The following is a 23,807-nucleotide window of genomic DNA, read 5'->3' on the forward strand; positions in this document are numbered from 1 at the left end:
GTTTTTTGGGTTCATTGAGAACATGGTTGTTGTTCAATAATAAAATTATTCCTCAAAAATACAACTTGCCTAATAATTCTGCACTCCCTGTATTTAACAGAGTCTCTATTTGACAGAAGATAAACAGTTGTGGGAAAGATTGGCAGGACTGGGAGATGATTGTTGCTTTTCCCTGCTGCTGTAAGGCTGTAAATGTAACTCAAATGCGACTTGTGTCTGTATGTGTAAAGTAGCGATATTCCAAATCATAGGTCCTGATGTTGAGGCGCTGATTTGCTGTCAGCACGAGATAGTCCCTTGCATCTGGAGTGGAGGTGTCTTTGTGAAAGAGTATCTACCCACATACAGCATAAATCATATACACCGGCAGCTGGGAATTTACATGAAATATAGATGTTTGCACATGACGAAAATCAGCATGAATGCACACAGCAGGAAATTGTCAGAAATTGTCAAAAAAGATAAACCAGCCGTCCCTCCTGTCTGTAGGGGCAGGGTGTGTGTGCATATGCTAACCTGTGTATAAAACCACCTTTGTGACGGTATAATCCTTCATCCACACCAGTGATTGAGCTAGCATAAGTGGTCAAATCAAGGCATTGCACCATTCCTCCACCCCTCCCTCAAGCTATTTCTCCCCGCCCTGTCACTGTCCCACACCCCTCCACCCCGCCTCCCCCCACTTTCTGATGTGCCATGTTTGAGTACCAGAGGTCATAAGCGTCGGACGTGGCAAAGGCCCCAGCCAGGCTGATGTGCTGACTGAGGGGATATGGGGCTTGACTTTGGGCAGTGCGAAAGATCCGGGCCTGTCTTGTTTGTCTGTCTGTCCGTCTCGCTGGCTACACTATAATGAGATTGCAGGGCTCTGTAAGGCGGATTTACTGGAGCACAACTCCCCCTAGGGTCTTTTCATAGAAATTGGTTCCTCCATATTTCACCCAAGCCTCTCACTCTCGCTCTCTTTGTCAAATGTGTCCTGTACTCACAATCTCTCTCCCTAAACCTCCCTCTCTTTTAGCTCCCACTTTTGTTAATTATGATCGTCTTCTTTCCTTCCTTTCTTTCTGTGCGTGAAGACCGAACGCAGTCACAAATGGAGGCACGAAACTGAACCAAGCAGAGCTGTAACAAGAAGGCATAATGAGAGAGAGAGAGAGATAGAGAGAAAGCGGGATAGAGGATATGCTTTGGGATATGGCACAAGCCAACATATCGCAAGCCCGTACCACATTTATCTCCCCCTCAAGAAGACAGTGTTTATTTAGATGGTCTTTTCCATGCCCCTATGGAATCTTATAAGGTCACGTGAAAGCATGCACGCTGCTGTGACCAGGGATGTTACTGAAGCTGAAGGTTATATGGCTCACTTTTCTTTTATTATTCTTTCTGGGTCACCTTAGCTGCAAATTGAAGCCCAAGGTCACGAGCCCATACCAAAGCCAAACAGAATTTCCATAGTGTTTGCAAATCTGCCACAGAGATTAATTCTGATGTGTCTCATAGCTGATGTGTTGATGTTGACACAAATGATGGGGTCTTGCAGTCCAGCCACCCCAGCTGTGCACACGGTGAATGAGGCCAAACCAAATGCAAGCTCAAACTCACATCAAGGCAAGCTTATTTTGGGAGCACTGTGTCATCCATTCCACAGCACAAAAGCCCCTCTGCAAGACCATAAATAAATGGGAAAGTGGGTAGCACGGACTGCATATCGACCAAAAACCCCCATCTGATTTGTCTGCCAATTCTTTCTGTTAAAAATGAAAAATATTTTCTGTCACAGATGGAAAAAAATATTAGGTATTTGCTTTTTTTTTTCATTTCTAAGGAATAAATTAAATACCTGGAACTGAAAACTTTACTGTTTGATGATAAAGAGAATATTTAACACCCACAAGTCAACGTTAGTGAGCTGACACAGGTCGCTTTTTTGAAGGTCAGTTTAGAGACAGTTAATGAAAAGTAAAGTACTTTGTGTGGGAAAAGATGGCAATTCCCCTCATTCTTCAGACACATTGGCCCTATCTATCTTTCAGGGGAACTCTTCCATTTACAGAGCCTACAGCTGAAGCGGTGGGCAGTTAAGGATGAGGTGGGAGGCGAGGAGGGAAGCACAAAGCTCTTATCAGGCCAGCTACACAGTGCCGGGTTCAGCCCCAGGCTGCTGATGACTGTGGGAGCACCGATTACAGAGGCTAGCCTGAGGAGGGGAGTGGGCACAGGTCTCCCAGCAGACCCTGTACCACCATCAAGCATTAACTCGAACCATTAAGCTCAACCAGCTGTGCATTCACACATGGCCTGAACTTTCTTCCTCTTGAATATTTTCTAATGCTGCAAAGCCCTCACTCTCTTTTCTGACATTCAAAGCAATATCAGCAGGGAGGCTAACAAGATGAATAACCCCTGCAAATGCTGCATTAAAAAGTCATGAAAGGGGATACCCTTAAGGTGCAGAAGCTTCTCTGTGAGGAGGGGTGGCCCATCCTTTTCTGCTGACTAATGATTTGAACTGGGCAGGTGGGCAAGCAGAGCAGAAGGACCTCAGCAATTTGTCCTGTTGCTCCTCGGGTGCCAAAGGGACACAGAAGCTCTCAGCCAGCCACAAAGTACTTTCAATTCCCTCTCTTTGTTCCTCCAAATGGCAAATTCCAATTGGAAACTTTACATTTAACTGGCAACAAGTAGCCCAAATCTTAAGTTTAGAATGTGGGACTCGGAAAATCAAGACATAATGTTGAGGATTCACACTGTGCACAAGCTTTTATTGCCACTGGATGGCACACTAGAGCATCAGTTTCTCAGAGCAAAACAAACCTAACCAAGAACCCCGGTGAAGCCCTTTAGCAACAGGCATGAATCTATCTTAGGAAAAAGTTGTGTCATATGTGGTCTTGTACCTTTCTTTGTGGTTTTTCACTGGAGAAAAAGTGGAAAGACTAACTTCTGCTAAACGCTTAGGTTTGCATATAAAGTGGCTTTGGAGGTTACTTTCTATCCAGCCTCTCATTCATCTTTTTCTTAACTTCTTTCCCTACTTAGGGTAGTCAGGAGTGAAGCATAACCTGGCTGACGTCAGCTAAAGGCGTGAAAAAGTGACGGGCTACCAAACTGAGACTACCAAAATGTGAAACCACCAGTTAACCAAATAAGCATGTCTTTGGTTACTGGAGGAAAGAGGAACAAGTACTTTCTAGTCTTTTTATAATCACAGAAAGGTCCTAGATCCGTTAATATACATGTCTCTCTGGCCATTAAAACATGGAACAGAGAAGCTACAATACACACCTAGGAATTGTGGCACAAGTCTCAGAAAAAAATCAAAAAAATTAGGAATAATCTGTACACAAACCACAGCATAAAAGCCTCTAGCTTAAAACTGTGTTGTCCCTCTTTGTGCTGCCTCTGTGAACGCCTGAACCCATGGTTTCGTTAGGAAAGCACTGCATCCTCCCAAGATGTTCAGTGTTAATCACTTCCCCATCGGGGGGGGGGGGGTTTCTTAACACCGCCGCCGATGCGCACAACCTTTAATCAAAACTTGAAGAGCAACTGAACTCAAGCAGATGACGTCATCTCAGCAAGGATGAAGCTCTTTAAGGAGAATTAGTTTCTGTGAGGTTACTCTTCATCTCTTTGTGTGCTGTATCAGCGCTGAGCTGACATTTTCATTGGCCCTGAGATCACTTATGGGATAGGGCGTTAGCTCCTATGAGGGTGAACCGGTTCACAAGTGGACAGGCGCCCAGTAAGCGCTGATGCACTCACATGGCTTCCCGTGGAACGTATATGAGGTTATATTCTAAACACAAAACTATTCTGTCAGTCAGTATCAGCATAACAGACAAAACAAAGTGCACAGCTTTCATTCAGATGTGTGTCCCACACTACGTTTATTTATTCTGTTCAAACAGCAGGCCATGTTGAGTGTCTAGTAAGGTGGCATGATAATGAATAGGAGCAACAATATTTACACAGTCTGAACATTTCACTTCAAATGAGCATCTGTTAGGCAGGATAACTTTAATTCCAAGCAGTCAAATTCCCCTGGAGCTATATGATTATTCAGCACAGCACACTTAAATTAAAGGCAGGTAGTTAAGATGAATATAGCAGGGCCAAAACTGTACGTCACACGTGAGTGCGTAAGCACAGTCGACCTCTGCAGTCTTTCTAAACATATCTCACCATTGCACCACTGCTTCTTGACACACACAGTCCAGCACATGCACGAACGCGAGCACGCACAAACACTATCCACAGTTTCACTTTCCCAGCATCCCCTGTGACGCCTCTGGCTAATTCCATTCAAGCCCTCTAGGCTGTCCAGCATCCTCCAATAAATTAGCCCTGCTGCTCCCCCACTGATACGCAGGCCACACTAGTCTGGCCAGTGCCCAGAGTCACTCACTTGCACACGCTCGCAATTACTGCTACCTTTTACTGCAACTGTCGGTCTTAACTGAGTCGACAGTGGGAGTTTTTGGTATGTGCGTTTTCTGTGCGGTTGGGACTTAAAATAGTTCCCATACTGACATTCACTGTTAATGGGAAGGTGGCCTGGGATAGCTTTTGGACTTTTTTGCAATGGAAGTGACTCATTAATTGTATCTTTTCGGGGTTTTCTGGCAGAATTGTCCATGTGTCAGATGTGTCGGCACAGTACCCATCCATAATTCCCCCAAACTGCAGCTGTGAATAGCTTTTCTTAGTATTTTTCCTTCAACTCCTCAATCAAACTTTATTCCCTCTGAACAGAATCCATCTGTTCTGTCTCCCTTCAATATTTGGATGTATCCTCGCACCCGGTTTCCTCTATCATTGTGGTTTCGCTTCCTGTCCACAGCATCTGTCTCATGCCTCAAGCTTAGATCGAGCTAGTGACCCCGTTTGACATGTCTCTACCTCTGTCTCAAGTTTTTTTTTTCTCTCTCTCTCTCTCTTTCTCTTGTTCTCCCTCAGTTCTAGTTAGCCTTCTGTCAGTGGGGGCCCAGACAGAGATGAAAAAGGTCGTTGGGGACAATGCCACCTTGCCATGCCACCACCAGTTCTCATCATCCGTCCCTCTTGACATTGAGTGGCTACTGCAGAAACCAAACTCCCCACAGAAAGTGGTAAGATTGTATTCCTTTTTTCCCTGCATTTAATACAATTTAGAAGCATCTGAATTGTTAAAGGTTCCCTGCCGTCGTACTCTGCCATGACTTGGGTAATATTTAGTAGTTGCTGCAAAGTTATTGCAACACCAAGACTGACCTTTACTGGGATGAAATGGCAATGACAGTGACATTTAGGCTAAAAAACAGAAGAACAACATGTGAGGTATATGTATAGACTGTATATACCTTGGATAGTTTTTCTTTTCTCCCTTTCTTTCCACTTCCCCTTTTCACACACAAAAAACATTTTAGCTTTTCTCCATTTGGGTTACGCTCGCTGATTTCCAGCAGGACCTATAATAGTTGCACATTAACACAATCCCAAAATTACTAAGGCACTTCAACTTTCAGTGGCATTCACAAAGGAGCAATTGTGTTCACCAACACATTATATATTTCTAACCTTGGCACTTTTACTTTCAACTTTTTTAACTGGTGGGAGATAAACACTGTAACAAGTGGAAATAAAAAACAAACCTAATGACCTTTTCATTACTATCAAGCTGACAAATTCATCTTAGTTTTGTAAAATATGTAATTATAGAGACAATTGAAGATTACAGCTGAAGCAAACTTCCACCCCAAAAGGAATTGAAATCAGAAATTAGACCAAACAACAGAATCAGGTTCAAAATCTACTATTTAATAAGCATACAAGGGCTCACGTGCAATCAGGCATTCAGGGACGCAAGCAGAATTGGCAAGGTTGACAGGAAGCGGTCTCAAAACAGATCATACATGAGAACTCTCTGAAAAGTAGTCGAAATCAGCAGTCAGGTAAATGCAATAATCGTACACTGTGGGTATAAAGACATTCTGGCAAATATGTCCAAACGTTTTGGGGCAAGGACATAAAGTACTTTGTTAGTTTTTTGCTTCTTTTCTTGTTTTGTTTTTGCAGAAGTGTACGGGCTTTTTCTGGAAATAGTAAAATTCAATGCTTTAAAAAAGGAAAACATCTGTTAAACGAAATAAAGAAAATTCCTTCATTTTAAAGTTTTTAAAGGTTTAAGTTTTTTTCCCCCCTTTGTGTGCAGTCACACTGAATTTTAAATCAAGCAGTCAAGGTGTGCTTTAAGTGCAGTTTCAGCTTTACAAAAAGTATTGCATTAACTGTAAAGGAATTACAGCATTTATAAAAAAAAAATTCCCCTTGTTTGCATTTTAAAGTTTTAGTTGGCACAATAATATATTCTAATTCTGGCTTCATAAAGTCTATCAGCCTGAACCAGGAGGATAACTGAAATCTTTAAACGGCTAATTTGGTTTTGTTTTTTAAAGCCTTTGATAACATTCTGGTATAATTTCACTGGTGTTTGAAAAACCGCCATTTTTTTTTCACCCAAATTGAGCTTAGAATCTGATAAGAGAGCGCGAGAGAGCAAAACATCTCAACAGCATTCTGTTGGAAGGAAGGGACTTCCATTTTCTTCTGAACCCATTTCTTCATGCGCTCTTGCGTTGGCACAGAGAAAGGAATGAATAGCAAAGAGTGGAAGGGAAGCGGCGGGGCTAGGAATGAAAGAAAGGGGGAAACTGGTGGCTTACACTTTGATTATTCAGACTGGGGCTGCCACATTGCGATGAATATTTAACGGGAGGATAACATTGAAGGCACCATTAATTAAAATCAAACGTTTGAAAATTTGATTAGGAAAGAGACTACGCCTGTAGCCGAATGAATAAATCATTCTTTTGTTCTGCTCGAAGGCCGTGTTGAGATGGAAAGAGCATCTTGTCAACATTTAGCCTCTGTTAGCAAATGTACAGGCTACATGTGTTTAAGACACTGAGGGGCACAAAATTCAACTCCATTTAGTCAGATGAAGAGTAAAAACAAAAAAAACTGCCCTTCTCTCACTGTTCTCAGCTGTGTTGGTCTTAGATGATCAGAGTTACTCAAGGACGGCATTTTATAGCCTATCATAGTGTAGTTTCAGCAAAGACCAGCGATGGTTAATAAAGATGAAGCTATTAATTTCATTTCCATCCTTTCTTGGGAAATTGCTCCTGCCACAGTGCCACGTTAGTTAGTGCGTATTGTGTGTTGTTGCTATTTGCTATGCATAATTGCTGCCCTTCAGCATGTAAAACTGAAGATATTGAACTGGCATTATTGTGAGGACAATTATCGTCCACAGAGATGATAAATATATTAGTAGTAGAGTAAAATGACAGAGTCATTGTTGTATAATTGTTTCCTCTGTGTATTCTTCATTGACTATAAAATTATTTATGGAAAACACTTTAAAAACCGAACAGCTTAAATATTTGAATGTTAGCCACACTGTTCATATAATCTGCTTCCAGTAATCTTTAACAAGCTGCTTTGATCAGAGCAGCAATTCTACTGTGTTAATATTTTTGATAAAATGATGTGATATAAAAAATTATATATTGTGCTGTGCAAAGGTTTTGAGCCACCCCTCATGTCTTTATAGTTTGCTTCCAAGGAGCCAGACTTTCTCCAGGCCTTCTGAAGGTCAAAGTTTTTCTTTGGACATGTTTCAGTCATTTTCAGTCCAGTCCTTGTACCTTTTTCAGAATTATGCTTTTTGTTTGTTAAGCATAAAACAGGCGCCTGACTCAAGAATGTTGCATCTGCACATAACAGACAACTTAGCAAAGAAACTAAAAACACATCATTTGTTTCCATTTATATACTTAAACCTATGAAAAGTGTGCGACATTCACATGCAGAAATTCTGCCAAACTGTATTTTTGCACCAACAGGGTGATTCCCAAAGCTTTATTAGCTGAAAGCTTTCCAAATCTCCTCATCATGTACAGAATTGCCTTAAAAGCATTTGAGGAAACTAGACGAGTGGCTGTCATTAAGTCATTTGAAAGGAAACAAGGAGAAAAGACTGAAGCATGTCAATGTTTGCTTCAAACTGTCCACAGTAAGCATGGGGAAAGTCAAGAGAACAGTACAAGAGTGAGTGTCTACAGCCATCTGTAAAACAGAAGAAGCTTTTTCATGGTTTGGGGTTGCATTTTGTCATCATTGTCATCATTTCATGACCTGTGTGAAAAAGCAGAGACACTTAATTATCTGTGTACAGTATTTTACTGAATCAACAAAACACCTTGCCTTAATAGAACAATTCACTAACAGACAGTACAGACATTACCAGAAGCAAAAACACATATACACATGTAGTTTGCTTTGTGAGTAATTAATGTTCTGATTTCATGAAGGCAACAGTTGCATGCCCACAGGACAGGTACAGGTATGCCCTTTTTTGTTTTGGTGTTAGAGCCTGGTTACTTTCTGTGTGTAGCTGTGGCACAGTGATATGTTTCTGTTTGCATTCATGGTGTGCCACATGTTTGGTAAACGGCAAGTTTGTGAGTAGGTTTGGGTATATACGTGTGTGTGTAAATGGCCAGTCATCACCTGTGATCACAGCAGGTGCCCCTGCTTCTTAGGCACTGATGCGCTGTGGCACCAGCATTTAGCGGTCCCCATCTGCAGGCTCTCACTTGCCCTGAGTAATAGGCCACTGTGACAGCTGTGTTTGTTTCTGTTTGTGTGTGTGGATAAAGCAAGAGCGTGAGAGAGCAAAAGACACACAAGGAAAGGCTAGAAATAAACAAAGACAAACTGTAAACAGCCAGGGAAGAGAAAATGAAAGCTTTCTGGTGCAGGTTTACAGATGCTACAAACTTCAAATTAGCTCATTTTTTTTCCTTTGAACACCCAGTGTCTGCAAACATCAATGAACCTTGGTGGTAAATAGAAGGAAAAAAAGGGAGAATCAAACAGATTATGTCAATCGCAGGCTCTAACAACAACATCTTTTTGTGTACCTACAAGGAATTTCCGATTAAGGTTATCAGTGTGTTGAGTCCAGCACTCCACTGTGTAAGTGTGGGGTGCCGGTTCATACTCTTTCTTGTAGTCAGAACAGCAGGTGCTCAGGTTGATCTGCCTGGTCTTGGAGTCCTGGTGTTCTGCCGTGTCAAGTAGCTGGTGCTCTGTTGCTTCCAATGACTTTATGAGATTTGCTTATGTGATGACTAGTAACTACATCTTATGGTCTTTCATGTAGCACATGTTTTATTTATGTAAAAGTTTTTTACATTTACCTGAGCTTTCATGTTGCAGAGAAGCAGGTAATCAGCTAGGTGCTCAACAGCTTTGTGCCCTTATGGGGCACAAAACCTTTGTGATCAGGATTGTCCTGCCCTATGTTAGCACCTGTTGTTAGCACCCCAGTTATTTATGCTGCCACGTGTTCTGGAGTGCTGTAAGCTTCTTAAACTAACAGGCATGAGTCGTGTGAGGTACTGCCCAGCTATTTTGTTGGCCTTTGTCATTGATTTTGTTCTGAGAGGTTGCTGTGGTCTGCTCTTAGGTCCACCAGCCACTTGGAGTTGGAGGCTTTATGACACCACATCCTTGCTCTTACTCAGTCTCAGCTGTGGTGAGATCCGTCCTTGTCCCATTGTTGCCTATCCAAGGTGTTATGGTTGCAGCTGGGAAAACACCTTGGATAGGTCTTTGGAGAACAAGCCATTTATTCTCTCTGGTTGTGTATCCCTTTAGCCTAATAGCCAGTGTTATGAGCCTTTGTTTGGTACTTTGTAGAAGCTCTGTTATGAACACATTGTTATCCTGTTATGGATATCTGATCTCTGTGATGATGCCTATCTCCAGCTCTGATAGCCAACTGTAATAGCCAATATCCTTCTGGGCTTCCTCCACAGGCACGCTCTGCACATATTCTTGAGCTTATAACCAAATGTTTCTATGATTACAGTGGCAGTAGCATACACAAACTCACTGGTTTATGTGATACTGGTAGTGGGGGTGGTGAGTGAAGCTGTGTGACTCGCAAGCATTTTTTCTGAGGGGATTTACCTTTCTACCTTAGCTCAAGAAGTAGAGCAGGTCATCTACTAATCAGAAGGTTGGCCATTTGAGAACTGGCAGCTCCAGTCTGCATGCCAAAGATCTTTGGGCAAGATTCTAACTCCATGTTGCTCTCCAATGCAGCCATTGGAGTGTGAATGTGTGTGAATGAAAGTACTAAAGCATAAAAGAAAGTGCTGGTGTGAGTGGCTGAATGAGGTATGCTGTATAAAGCGCTTTGTGTGCTCAAGTAGAGTAGAAAAGCACTATATAAGAACCATTTCATTTAAAAGGGACTAATCATTGAGAATTATGGTGTTTGAAGCTTTAAGCCAAGCCTGATCATAATCTGACTAAAATGGCCTAAAAGCTGATTTTTACCTTTTCCATTATTTTTTTTTTACATTTTTCTTTTCAGTTTTATTTGTATATCCTTTGAAAAGGGGAGTTACAAAAGTGTCATTCTATAGCCATTTTGTATCATCTGTATGATATTATGTACTTTGCTGTTTCTGAAGTTGTTTTCTGGTGACATCACTTTTAGTGCCACTGTGTGCACTTTAATCTTTTATCTTAGGGCCAGAATAATAAAATAGAATTGTTTGGGAGGGTGTTGTGGGGTTTTTTTCTTTTTCATTTGACAGCTTTATTTGTGGAAACACCATAAAGAGATAACAACACTCACAGATAATCAGCTAAATGAACACTGGCAGGATACTGGCATTCCAGCAAATGCATTCATTTGTAAAATATTATTTCCCAAGTGTTAATTAAAAAGTGATTGTTAACAATGTTACCCATGAGTGCTGGTATTCTGTTTTTCTCAAGACTGTGCCTCCAGAGAGGAACTACGTGGAACTGTCTTAACTGAGCATACACAGCCATTAGAGTCATGTTATTTAAAATGTAAATGGCAGCCTACCAGTGAAATATATCAAGGGTAATACTGTTGGGACATAGGAATTAAGCGAACCAAATGTGCTGTTAAGAGATGAAAATCTTATTTGGGGAATTACTTGCATAAATCAGTTAAGAAATGACATCACCAGCTGCTAAAATGTTAGTACCAGGTCCAGGAAGAAATGGGAGAATTCCTTCAAAAGAAAGATAGAATCAAGATAAGTAGAACCGGAGCAATTATGAATCAGTCAATCCCTCGCTGTAATACATCAGGAGTTTTTTCACTTGTGCCAGAAATTTCATTTCAGACAACAGTCTCTGGTCTGAACTAAATCCTTGATTATCTTTTCTTTCTCCACATCTAGATTATTACCTTCTTTGGGGGAAACGTGTACATCAGTGACCCCATGGATACTGAGCCAAACCATCTGTCCTTTGCTGGGGAGTACCTGGGTGGAGACGCCTCCCTACTCATCAGTGACCTGCTGCTGAGCGACACGGGGGAGTACTACTGTAAAGTCAAGAGTGGGGGAAAGTACCACTGGAGCCAAGTCAACCTCATTGTATTGGGTAAGTGTGGATACATCAATGCACGTGCGCATACCATCGGGTTATGAAGAAATTCATTTGTACATGGAAAATCCTCATACACAAACACACATACACACACTTCTTACACACACAGACCTAATCACTGGATCATTAGCCTGGCACATTTCCTCTGTCATGCTGACTGATCTAATGATTCAATTTGATTCAGACAGTGTGATTTGATTTTGTTCGTGCTGTTTGGGTCCGTTTGGATTGGTTTGTTGATGAGGTGAGACCAGAAACATGCAAGTAGGTTTGGCAGGGCACAGAAATGATTGAGTTAGAGACTGCATTACATGGGCAAATTTCAAGCTAGATTCTAATGTACTTGTGTCCTCTATGACATATACAGTACAAGACAACAGACCAGTTTGATGTTCATCATGTTAAAAAGTTAGCTTACATCAGTTTAAGTACAGATAAGCTACTTAGAAATATTAATTGCCCAAGTGACTCTTAGATCTTATAAATACAGAAAATCCCATTTTGGTACGGGAAGCGTGTTGTTCTAATTTGCACATTATGCAGATGGCTATAAATGACTCAACAATACAACTACCTCAGTGGTAATGCGCTTCTCTGTCTGCATATCAGAAATAGCTGAACAACTATGAAGGACAGACAGCTGCAATAGCTGGCCACAAAGTCCGGCGGGAGGAGTGAGATCGTTCTCAATGTCAAAAAAGCATGCGATTTATTAAAACATCATGGGAGATTAGTTCAACCCGTGGTTATTGGTTTTCTAATGGAACAGTCTGTTAATCCTTTCGCTCTCACTCCCCTCTCTCTTCCATAAAGACATTTCAGTGAGTTAGTGCCTCGAATTTTACAAATTGCCCTCAGCTTCCCAGTGACACTTTCGATTTTGAGAGAGGCGAACATTTGCATTTTTTTCTCGCGCTCCCTACGCTAAGATAATGGCTTGGCAGCTGAGCTGGTAGCTGGCTTGGCATGAGACAGCGTGTGTGTGTGCCATAGTTTGTGCGCTTCTCCAGTGGTCGGGTATGTTTCTGTGCAAGTTTGCACAATCACGCCTGAATGAGCGTGTGGATTTGCATGTGAAGATTTTAAACGTGTATATATTGTGTTTATTAGTATTGGGGTTATGAGCTGAGGTTACGCCGTCCAACTGCTCCTTCTGCAGTTTGGCTTAACCGACCCCGACAGAGCTCAGAGACGCACAGACGAATGCATCAATGCTCCCTGATCAGCTTCTCTCATTATATTCTTTACAAAGTCTGTGAGCAGAATACAGCCTGCAGGGTGTCGAGAAAAGAAAGACAAACAAAGGGAGAAATGCACATAAGCTATCTGATTTTTTTTTCTCTCCACTGGCTACTGTTAATTCAATCTATGTTAGCATTTCGCAGTTACTACTGCTGCAACTTCACTGACAAGCATCCTAAGCCAAACACAAAAGTCAGCATTGGAAATATGTCAGCGTGACAAAAATAAAAAATAGATATTTAAATTTAGCTCACCACTGATTTAAAAATATGTCACTCGGGAGGGGGAAACAGTATGCTATTTTCATGCTTTTAAAGTGTAGCAGTGCCTTTCAGCATGTATCCAACAGAGCAGGGCTCAGCAGATTCTAGCTGTACTGTATTAAGCCTTTAGCTAATAGACTATGACCAAAACCTTTGACATGAGAACATATTACCATAAGTATTCACAGCCAGCCTTGGGGTTGAATTGATCCATTCTCTACGGGAGGATGTTGCTTTTTTCTTCAATTTGTGTTACCAGAAATGACTGTGATGGCAAGGTAACTGAACATCCCTCAAACAGTTGCACCAATAAAAAATACTGATAGAACAAATCAAATAAAGTTTACAATCTACGTCAAATATTTCAGCTTTATGCAACCTAACAAGCTATGTTATTATCTACATTTTATTTCTTTGCTTTTCATTTTAATGTAGTGCTTTAGTCTGGGGCGATAAACACAGGTGGTGGACAGTTTCACATTATAAAATAACTCCTGCTTCAGTAGATGTTATGTTCAAAGAAGTCTATTTCAAACATAACTCAATATTCAGCATTCATAATAAAAAATGTCAGCCCTTCCCTTTCAAAATAAAGGTGCATTTTATGAAATGCAAAGTTCCTATAATTGGCATAGGAAATATTGTGGCAAGCCCACATGATACACGTAGGCCACGATTTTCTGCAGAGTAGTAATGGAAACCATATTTTAATGCATGCGTCTCTGGCAAATTGATGACTACATTATATGCACATATTAAAAATTAATCATTTCGGTGAACGCATTTATTTTTGCTTAATTATTGTATTAATATATATGCTGCTTAACGAATTCACTAGACCACCATGCAGTGTAAGGTTTATGTCACAACTGCCTTAAATTAGCAGCAATGTAATTATAAAATAATTATTGATGTTCCTGTAATGGTTGTATGCATGTGCAAGCTGTTTAATTGACATTTTTATTGCTAAATATATTTTATGTTGTTATCCATGATTTTTAAGATTCACTGTTTTACTTATGAAAAAGCAGGATAAAATAAAGCACATTATTTCCTTTGGTTGAGATGCTAATTTACAGTCATTTACTTACATTTGTGAACAGAAACATTAATTGTAGTGATTGATTTATTTCTGAACTTCTTGGAGAAGTCCAGTGTGCTGGCTGAGATTTGGATTTAAAAACATGAATTCAGTTTGTTATATGCGTCTTAGCTTTAAACAAGTTTTTGAAAGATGACAGTTTTAGTGTGTTCTTGTTTTTATGGCATGTGGTCTAGTAAATTTGTTAAACACTGTGAGTCTTTTATACACTTTATGTTTAACTGCGATAAGAAGTTTTGTTGCAAATATTGATTCAAGCATTTTTTGATTCTTTTGTTTTCTTGCAGTCAAGCCTTCCAAGCCGAGATGCCGGATGGATGGCAAGCTCCAAGAGGGCAGTGATGTCAAGCTGAGCTGCAAATCCAGCGATGGTTCAGACCCCATTAGCTACAAGTGGGAGCGAGTGCTGGACAAAGGCAAGAGCCTGGGAAAACTGCCAAACCTGGCGCTGATAGGTAAGAAAAATAATCGGCACTACGCTTACATGCTGATTCACTATTCGACCCCTCTGCAGAGGAATGCCACGAAGATTCATTTTCATATTAGTGATTTTCATAGGCTGCTTGTCGAAGGCAAGTTTTGCTGAGCGCGTCATCTTCCCTTCACCTCTTCCCATTTTCACATTCATACATTTGCAAACACTGACACCTAAATTTGCCAGTGCCAGCTATATTGTCTACTGCTGCTTCTTGAGCTGCTTCACTGGAATAATTAACACTTGCAGCACTTTGCTCAAGGGCACTTTGATGGGCTCAGGCTGTCCCAGTTAATCCGCTGATTCTTCATGCCTCTATTATCTTTAGTTCGCCCCTCTCTCCAAATTTGAACAGTAAACCCCGGACCACATAATGTGTACTACTTTTTTATTTTTTTTTCCAGAAAATCAAACAGAACACAGCCTTGTGATTTCTAGTTGTATTCTACTGGGATGACTTATATAAACACAAGAGCTGATGCTGTGATCTGATGAATATTTCTGTGACATTGAAATGTCAGCCTGGCTCAAGTGAATACCTACATGCACGAAGTCAGTGTGACTGTTTGTGTGTAAAGAGGAGAAAATCAAATGTAATAGGCAAAACTGGATTGGCAGCTCAGACTATATTCTGTACCAAAGAGGCACTGGCTCCGCAGTAGCCTTGAGGCATACTTCACTCACATGGTGTGGATTCTGGCATTCCTCTTGAATCATAACCAGGCATATCTGCCTCTAAATAAGAACAGGGATGGGTTGTAACAGAAAAGCTAATAGCAGGGCACCTCCCCCCTATTGTGCATTCTCTAAACCAGGAGAAACAACGTCAGGGTGCCAATCTCTGTTTTCTCTCCTCTGTTACCATCAATATTGGTCTTTTGGTTCATTTTTAATGGCTTGCAATGTGACACAGGCATCCAAAAAGTTTGTGATTCAGTTGGAGTAAGTAAATTTTAGTGGTGTAGGTAAAATCTGTGCAGCTCACTGATGTTGTGGCGCCAACAAGAGGTCAACATTCAGCAACAGTCTTCATGCCTTTATGCATAAGCCATCAAGAACATTTAATCTAATCGCATTCAGCTTCAGACTCACACCCCTATACTGCCCACACAGATCTATGCCTCTGATAACTTTTCCCAGAAACTCTCTTTGTGCTCTGCTAAATGAGTGTTGGGACTGAAATATGAGACTCTTTCAAGGCTTGCCTTGATTTACCAAGGTGACAAGTGTGGAGAGAAGTGTTTATCATGATGCTACTTCAACATTTTCAAGTCTGAAGGAATGAACTTTGTTTGTGGAAATTAGAAACTGGTCTACATGGTCTTCTCAGTAGAATTAAAGATTTCCTCATAGGGTTAATAACATATCTACTAACTGTTTCATGTCCAAATTACTGCTGAGGGTTACTCCAAGAACTTCCTTTAGTGGCTCTTCATCAGAATGTTTTTTTTTTATTTGTTTACATGAAAATCAGCCACTGTGTATTTTTAACACCTATGTGATGCCATGATCCTGCTTAACATCCTGCCTAACAACATAAAAGTCTCGAAAAAGGTTAAGTATGGAACATAATCCAATCCAATCCAATCCAATTTTATTTATAAAGCACTTTAAAATACCCAGCACAGGAACAAAGTGCTGTACAGAAAGTAAGTTAAACAGCAAATTAAATAAATAAATCACATAAGACATAAAATTAAAATTAAAACAGCCCTATGTTAAAAAACAAAACAAGATAAAACAGCATCGAGTCACCTAAAAACAACTAAAATAAAATAAAAATAAATATAAAAACCAACATCTCACGTGGTGTCAAAGGCCAAAGTAAAGAGGTGGGTTTTCAAGAGTGACTTAAAAACAGGTAAAGAAGTGGCCTGTCTAATCTCTAAAGGAAGCTCATTCCACAGTTTGGGAGCTGCTACAGCAAAAGCACGATCTCCTCTAAGTTTACGCCCAGTCCTGGGTATCTTCAGGAGCAGCTGATCAGCTGACCTGAGAGAGCGGGTGGGTGTATAAGGCTGTAGCAGCTCAGAGAGATAAGATGGGGCGAGGCCATGGAGAGCTTTAAAAGTAAATAAAAGAATTTTAAAATGAATCCTAAAAGAAATGGGCAGCCAGTGAAGTGAAGCTAAAACAGGGGAAATGTGCTCAAACTTTCGAGTGCCAGTTAAAAGACGAGCTGCGGCATTTTGCACCCTCTGTAGGTGACTAATATATAATGCACTGACCCCTATATAAAGTGCATTACAGTAATCCAGCCGAGTGCTAACAAAGGCGTGGATCACTGTCTCACATAATATAAATGGAAAATCTTATATTGCACTCCAAACACAGTCAATGTGAAATGACAGGAAAGATCAGTGCTCTGTTGCAGTATGCAGAGTACAGATGTATCATAGTACAAAAAAACACATTGCTAATGGTATACTTGCACATGAACCACTAGATTGGACACTGATGTGTCACTCCATACCGTGCCACCCACTCAAAATGTATGTTGTCCACCTAAGTGGACATGTAAAAAACTCTTTGAAAAGTGCATGTTTAAAAAAATGAAGTTCAAAAATCTTTTTTTCATGCCTAAAGATGAATAAAAAACTTAAGAAAAAAATCCAGATTGAGGTTGTCATAATTCATGCATAAAAGGGTTAACAGTTAAGAAACAAAGTAAGGAGGTTAAGTCATAAAAAGTCAATGGCAGTACAGGCAAAAGTCTGATTTTCATCTTCGTGCAAGTTCGCAGTAAGCTCTCAGATGTGTTTTTAGCTATATTCAATTCAATTCAATTTTATTTATATAGCGCCAAATCACAACAAAAGTCGCCTCAAGGCGCTTCATAGATGCAGAGAAAAACCCAACAATCATATGACCCCCTATGAGCAAGCACTTTGGCGACAGTGGGAAGGAAAAACTCCCTTTTAACAGGAAGAAACCTCCGGCAGAACCAGGCTCAGGGAGGGGCGGGGCCATCTGCTGCGACCGGTTGGGGTGAGAGAAGGAAGACAGGATAAAGACATGCTGTGGAAGAGAGACAGAGGTTAATAACAGATATGATTCAATGCAGAGAGGTCTGTTAATACATAGTGAGTGAGAAAGGTGACTGGAAAGGAAAAACTCAATGCATCATGGGAATCCCCCGGCAGCCTACGTCTATTGCAGCATAACTAAGGGAGGATTCAGGGTCACCTGGTCCAGCCCTAACTATATGCTTTAGCAAAAAGGAAAGTTTTAAGCCTAATCTTAAAAGTAGAGATAGTGTCTGTCTCCCGAATCCAAACTGGAAGCTGGTTCCACAGAAGAGGGGCCTGAAAACTGAAGGCTCTCCCTCCCATTCTATTCTCAGGCTTGCTACTTCTTCTTTTGTCCTTCACCTCCAGAGATGGTTGTGTGGGGAAATCCCACCCAGTAGATCAGCAGTTTCTGAAATACTCAGATCAAACCATTTCGCAACCGCAGCCACGCCACGTTCAAAGTCACTTCAATCACCTTTCCTTTGCACCATTCTGATGCTAAGTTTGACTTTCGGAGGGTCATCATGACTATGTCTGCATGCCTACTGTAAATACACCGATTTGCAGCCATGTGACTGGCTGATTAGATATTTCTCTTAATGAGCAGTTGAGCAGGTGTAACTAAGCTACCTGATTTTAGTCATTAGGCCTTTTTAAAAAGTAGAACTGCCATTTGTGTCTTAATATTTTTACTAACACTACTTTAACTGCAGTGAGCACGTGAGACATCCCTGCAGATATCTGACTGTAGTCGTCACACAATATGAAGTGTGTTAATTATGGAAATATTTGTTATTTCTGGTGATAAAATGAATTAATTTGCCACAGAAAGCAACTAAATCTAATTTGCTCCTGACCCCAAAGGCCCCAACATGAACCTTGGAGCGCATACTTTTATACTTCAGTTAATCATTGTCGTGTCCAAACCACCCAAATAGATTTTGAAGTATTAGAAGATGCTTTAGAGTATTCTTTCAGAAATTAGAAGTACAGTAATTACAGGGTACAGTGTGGAAGACTTTTTTTTTAAAGCCCACAGCTCCATGGTGCCAAAGGTCAAAAACCCTACTGGGAACTTTTTATGGAAAAGAGAGGAAAAGTCATATTTATTATTATTCACATATTACACAGACTGTGTGTGCTGACCGAACAGGTTCAGATCAAGGAGTGGAGTTCCTGGCCTATTTTCAAGTATCATTAAAGTTACAGTGTGTAAAATCTTACCATTAGATGTCAGTAGATTGCAGATTGCAGTCAATAGAGTCACTTTTCTTATCCTTCCTAATTCAAGTGCATAAACCATTGTTCAATAAATCCTTGTTTAATCTCTTTATTTCCTTTTTGGGGAAGTGAAAAAATCTCTTCAATCATATTTGCTTTGGTGGACAGAAAACAACCTTTGTAGACTGTTGTAGCTGTGTATATACCAGCTGCTGTCAGGCTTTAAATGTATGCATTAGTCCACTGCACAGTCCACTGTGTTGTAAGCCATTGCTTTACTGCATAAGTTCCCATCTACTATTAGAAAATGAAGATAAGCAAGCATATAATATGAAAAGGCATACTGTAAGTTGACGTTCTATCTTTTGTGATTCATCGGTTTGTATGCATCTTTTCACAGGAGTGACCTAACCTACACTTTATTTACTTATACAATAAATTGTTTAGTGTAATTGTCACGGTTTGCCGGGGCAAGCCGTGTGGAATATGAAATAGGACCCAAAATGCAGACTGCTTAAGTGGAGGATGAGCTTTATTTACAACCGGATAAGAACAACAAAAGGGGTGGCGAGAAACAGAACGGTAATAACTCTAAACTGGGAAAACTAAACTAAACACGAAACCAGAACACTAACGAGGGTACCTTGCAGGGAGAATGACCAGGAAGCTGGAGGAATAAACACAGAATGGCGGCGAGGAAAATAACGCAGACGAACCAGCAACTACCATGACAGAAGACACAACTAAAATACACTCAGAGAACACAGGGAGATTACACACAGGTGGAAAACACAGCTGGGAGTGATTACGTGACGAGAGTAGGGAGACAAACTGAAAACACACACATAAGACGCAGACCTTCACAATAAAACCGGAAACACATACACGCAATGACATAACACACCAACTTAACACAGACTGGGGGACACAGAACATATGAACATGAACCATGAAACAGAAGAGTATAAACACCCAAGGTGACCAAAACCACAGAATACTAATAAACTAAACATAAACACGGAGTCACAGACTCCGGATCATGACAGTAATGTAGTGCAAAATACATAGCATGATTTCTTTTCATTTAATAAGATAAAACTCACATCAAGAGTTTCCATATTGGCTGTTCTAGAATTTTGCATTCTTATATCAGACTATCTGGTCTTTAAGTGATTTAGGGCTCAAACTGCTCTGCTTTTATTAAGGCTGTTGTGTTTTTAGCATGTTTTAATGCTTTGTATCTTGTTCTATTTAATCTCAACAAGCCTCTAAAAACAATCAGTGATCACTGTCGGTCTCTCTCGGTTTTTATTACCGCTATTTATTTTAAAGCTCCTTTTTTAAACCTTACGATGTAACTACAGCCCAGGCAGTGCAGCAATATATTAACAACTAACCTTGTATTGTGGATGGATTATCTCAGTTGTTCTCCTGACTGAAGTTTGGTCTGTTTACAGTATCCTGCCATGCAACTGCATTTGTCCCTAACCATCGGGAACCCTCACGTTAACTTTTATCGAGTGGAAAAAAGTTTGCATTTATCCTTCTGTGTCGCTAGCCACCACGTAGCACATCATTATATACCAGCTAGCCAAACTTCAGTAACTCTAAAAAACGTCACTGCTGTTTACTTTACTGTCGTCATTTACTGTATGTCTGAAGTGATAGCAAAGCTCAACGTCTTAATTGGTTTCAGAAATCCCTCAGTCAGAACAACATATATTATATTTAGATGGAAGCTAGCAAGCTAATTCCCTGCTAACTTCTAACTCTGTTGAATTTAATAAATTCTGTTTTCATGGATGCTGCATGGATGTTACACATGGTAGAGCAGCCACACTGATTATTTTATTACAGATGAAAGAGTTTCGACAGTTTTTCAACTCTCAGTGATGCCGCAGTGATTGTTTGACTTAGGGACCTGCAGCGGCATTTGGGCCCAGACACAACTAATCATGTCAGACTTAAAGACTGGATAAGAACAGCTCATCTGTGCAAGCAAAACCGTCATGTTCAGAGCATTTTCAGGTGAAGATCTTACCTTACGCCATCATTGGAGAGTATTTGACAGTTTTTGTTCCAGACTGCGATACGACTATAACATCTAAATGGAAGCAAGTCGAGGAATCTACAAACCCATCAGGGTATGTGACAGCTTTTGTTTATACTGCATTTCAACAATTTTCAGAATTTGATGTAGAAAAGTTGACAAATTGAGAATCGTTTTAAATAACAGTGAGTAATTTGCTATTTCTTTGACAGGTGTTGTTCAACACACCCATTTATGACACAGCTGTAAAGATCTACTGCCATCTTCCCGGCTACAGGGCTCAGGTAAGACCCAGATCCATGCAAACCAAAACTGACAGAAAATATCAGGAAATTTCTGAGGACCTGCGAGTTGTGGTGATTAAATGTCTCCTTTTATTTTTAGATTGCAATGATGATGGAGTTTCTCAGACTTTAGCAGGAAAATAGTTTTATTCTACCGAACACCTAAACTCCTCACCGCATTGGAGGATTACATTCAAATCCTGAAAGAGAAGCCGCAGGAACCACAAAGCACCAAACTTCCCACCGCCCAGGAGGTGGTGATAGAGGTCGTTCCCCACATCCTGCAGGGCGTTTGGGAGCTTCCTCCTCGTCCCGTCTTGAACATGGCCTCCCAGAGTTTAAGCATACTCTCCACGAGTGTCACCAAGGCCACTTTGGATCGTGTCCCCAAAAATCTCACAGTGATGGAAGGCCAGGCCATCTTCACCCACTCCATCTGACACGATACGGTCCAAAGTATCCTGACGGAGATCAGACAGAAATATCCTCAAGAAATTCTATGTAACTTTGCACCAGTGTTGTTCAGGATGGTTGCTGATGTAGCAAAGATCCACATATCCAAAATCTTCAAGGCCCCTTCAAGTTCTCCTGATGGTTCTTCTAAATGAAGAACTTCCATTTGAAAGACTGACAATGTCCAATTGTGTTCCCCGTGAAGGACCTCCATTTGAAAATCTGCCAGTGCCTAAATTTACACAAGTCAAAGAACCTCCTACAGAAATTCTTACAAAGTCTGAAGTTCTTCCCCGTGAAGGACCTCCATTTGAAAAGCTGCAAATATCTGATGTTCTTCCCAGTGAAGGAGTTCCCTTTGAAAATCTATAATTATCTGATGTTCTTTCAAATGAAGAACGTCCTGCTGACAGTCTCTCAATGACCAACATTCCACCAGCTGAAGAATCTCTTTCAGAAAGTGTCCCAGTGCCTGATGTTCCCTGTGAGGAACCTTTTGCTGAAACTGAATCCAGTCTGAAGTCTGAAGACCTTAAGATCAAGAAGAAAAAGAAGAAAAGGGGATTCTTCCAAAAATGTAAAAGTCTGTCATAAGTTTTGTCAGACCCAAAGAAAATGACTGACAGAGAAACTGAAATTGGTGTTCCAGTCGTTGTAAATATGTTCCTTGATTATTGTTGTTCATGTTTTGGGGGTTCTTTAGTTGTGTTAGTGATCTTAGTTGTGTTATCTCTGTCTGTGTTTGAGCCTCTTTGTTTGCTCACCTCCTGTGTCTTGCCAGTCAGTCATGTCTGCTGGGTGTTTTCTCCCTTCGTGTTCCTGATTTAATTCTAGTTCATAGTTCGCGATTTGTTTTCCTAGTTCTTTTTTCTTAGTTTTTCATTTCAAAGAGGCCAGTTTAGTTTCTAGTTTTTATGTTTGAGGTTTTGGTTTGCTTTTTTGTGAAGTTTATTTCTTATGAAAAGTTTTTCCAGCAATAAAAGCTGCTGCTTTAAGTTTCATTCCGCATACAAGTTTGGGTCCTACAACCTGCCTGCCACAGCACACCATGACAGAAATCAAATTTTAAAAACTCATTAATATTTCTATACGAATTGCCGCCTAAATCCGCACGTATACGGGTATTTTTGAAAACGCAGCTTTTTCTATGATTTGGGCCTTTTGTCCACACGTAAACATATACATATACACACATTTACATATACATACGCAGTTACTGTCGCTCCATTTAGAAAGACAGAGGCATCAGAGTGAAGTTCGGACATCGGACATTTGAATACATTTTTTTAAATTAAATTTGTATATGCTGTATGCATTTTGTTCTTTCCCAGTTGTGAGTCTACACCAACCAAAATGCTGTCTTTAGTTATTAACATTTGAAATTTTGAAGGCACTTGAAAAGTAGCACAAAATTATCTGCCTTTCCAGAAAAACACAAACTTTTAGGAAGTACTTCAGGTTTTGTGAGTGTACAAAACCCTGTTTAGTCTTTCCCTCCCAGGCTTCTGGACTTCTGATTGGCCAACATTTCGTTTTTAGCGTTTACATGTGGATGGAGCTTTTTCTTCTTTTTTTTTTCTTAAACGAAAACGGAAAGTTTCCATTTTCAAAAATACCCGTGTACGTGTGGTTGTAGCCTTAGTAGTTTATTTTATTGCTACCTGTAATTTATTTCAGTTTACTTTCCTGTGTTTAATTGTTTACTAAGTGTTTGAAGTGTGAAATAAACTGCAGTGGAGTTTGAAAACAAAATATGGGTGTGTGTGGATGTACTTTGTGCCGGGTGGGGGGGCGAAATTTTCTTGTAAAACAAAGGGGGGCTTCGGAAAAAACATTTGAGAACCACTGACTTACAGTATGATTTCTGGCCCTTTTACAGCCAAAATTACCAAGTAAGTCCAGGCGGTCTGTACGATACTTGTTCAGTATATTAAGTAAGCTTTACTCCATTTTTTTAGGCACTAGTTTGCATAGATTTTGTGTTCTGGGAACTAATGAGGTTGTACAGTATACTCAAAATGAATAAGTTGCCCTAAATTAGTCATCTTAAGTAAGCTGTACTCAATGTTTTTTTTGAGGCAACGAGTCTGCATAGTTTTGTTTTGTTTTTTAGATCTGGGAACTAATTAGATCTTTGATGAAAAACATGTTTAATGGGCTGAAATACACCGAATCATTCACCTGACAGCCAAAGTGCAGAACTGAAATTC

General features: G+C 40.3%; 1 protein-coding gene across 1 annotated transcript in view; it reads left to right on the forward strand.

Annotated features, from left to right (window-relative positions):
* clmpb (CXADR like membrane protein b) overlaps window positions 1-23,807 on the forward strand; it is an 80,739-nt gene that overhangs the window by 47,479 nt on the left and 9,453 nt on the right. Inside the window, exons 2-4 of the mRNA XM_005927306.3 lie at window positions 4,966-5,117; window positions 11,286-11,490; window positions 14,391-14,558. Coding sequence (XP_005927368.1) covers window positions 4,966-5,117; window positions 11,286-11,490; window positions 14,391-14,558 — 525 coding nt within the window. The remainder of the gene's footprint in view (window positions 1-4,965; window positions 5,118-11,285; window positions 11,491-14,390; window positions 14,559-23,807) is intronic.

The sequence above is a fragment of the Haplochromis burtoni genome, unplaced genomic scaffold (assembly GCF_018398535.1).
Source record: "Haplochromis burtoni strain Fernald_Lab_line unplaced genomic scaffold, NCSU_Asbu1 Contig_88, whole genome shotgun sequence".
NCBI lineage: Eukaryota > Metazoa > Chordata > Actinopteri > Cichliformes > Cichlidae > Haplochromis > Haplochromis burtoni.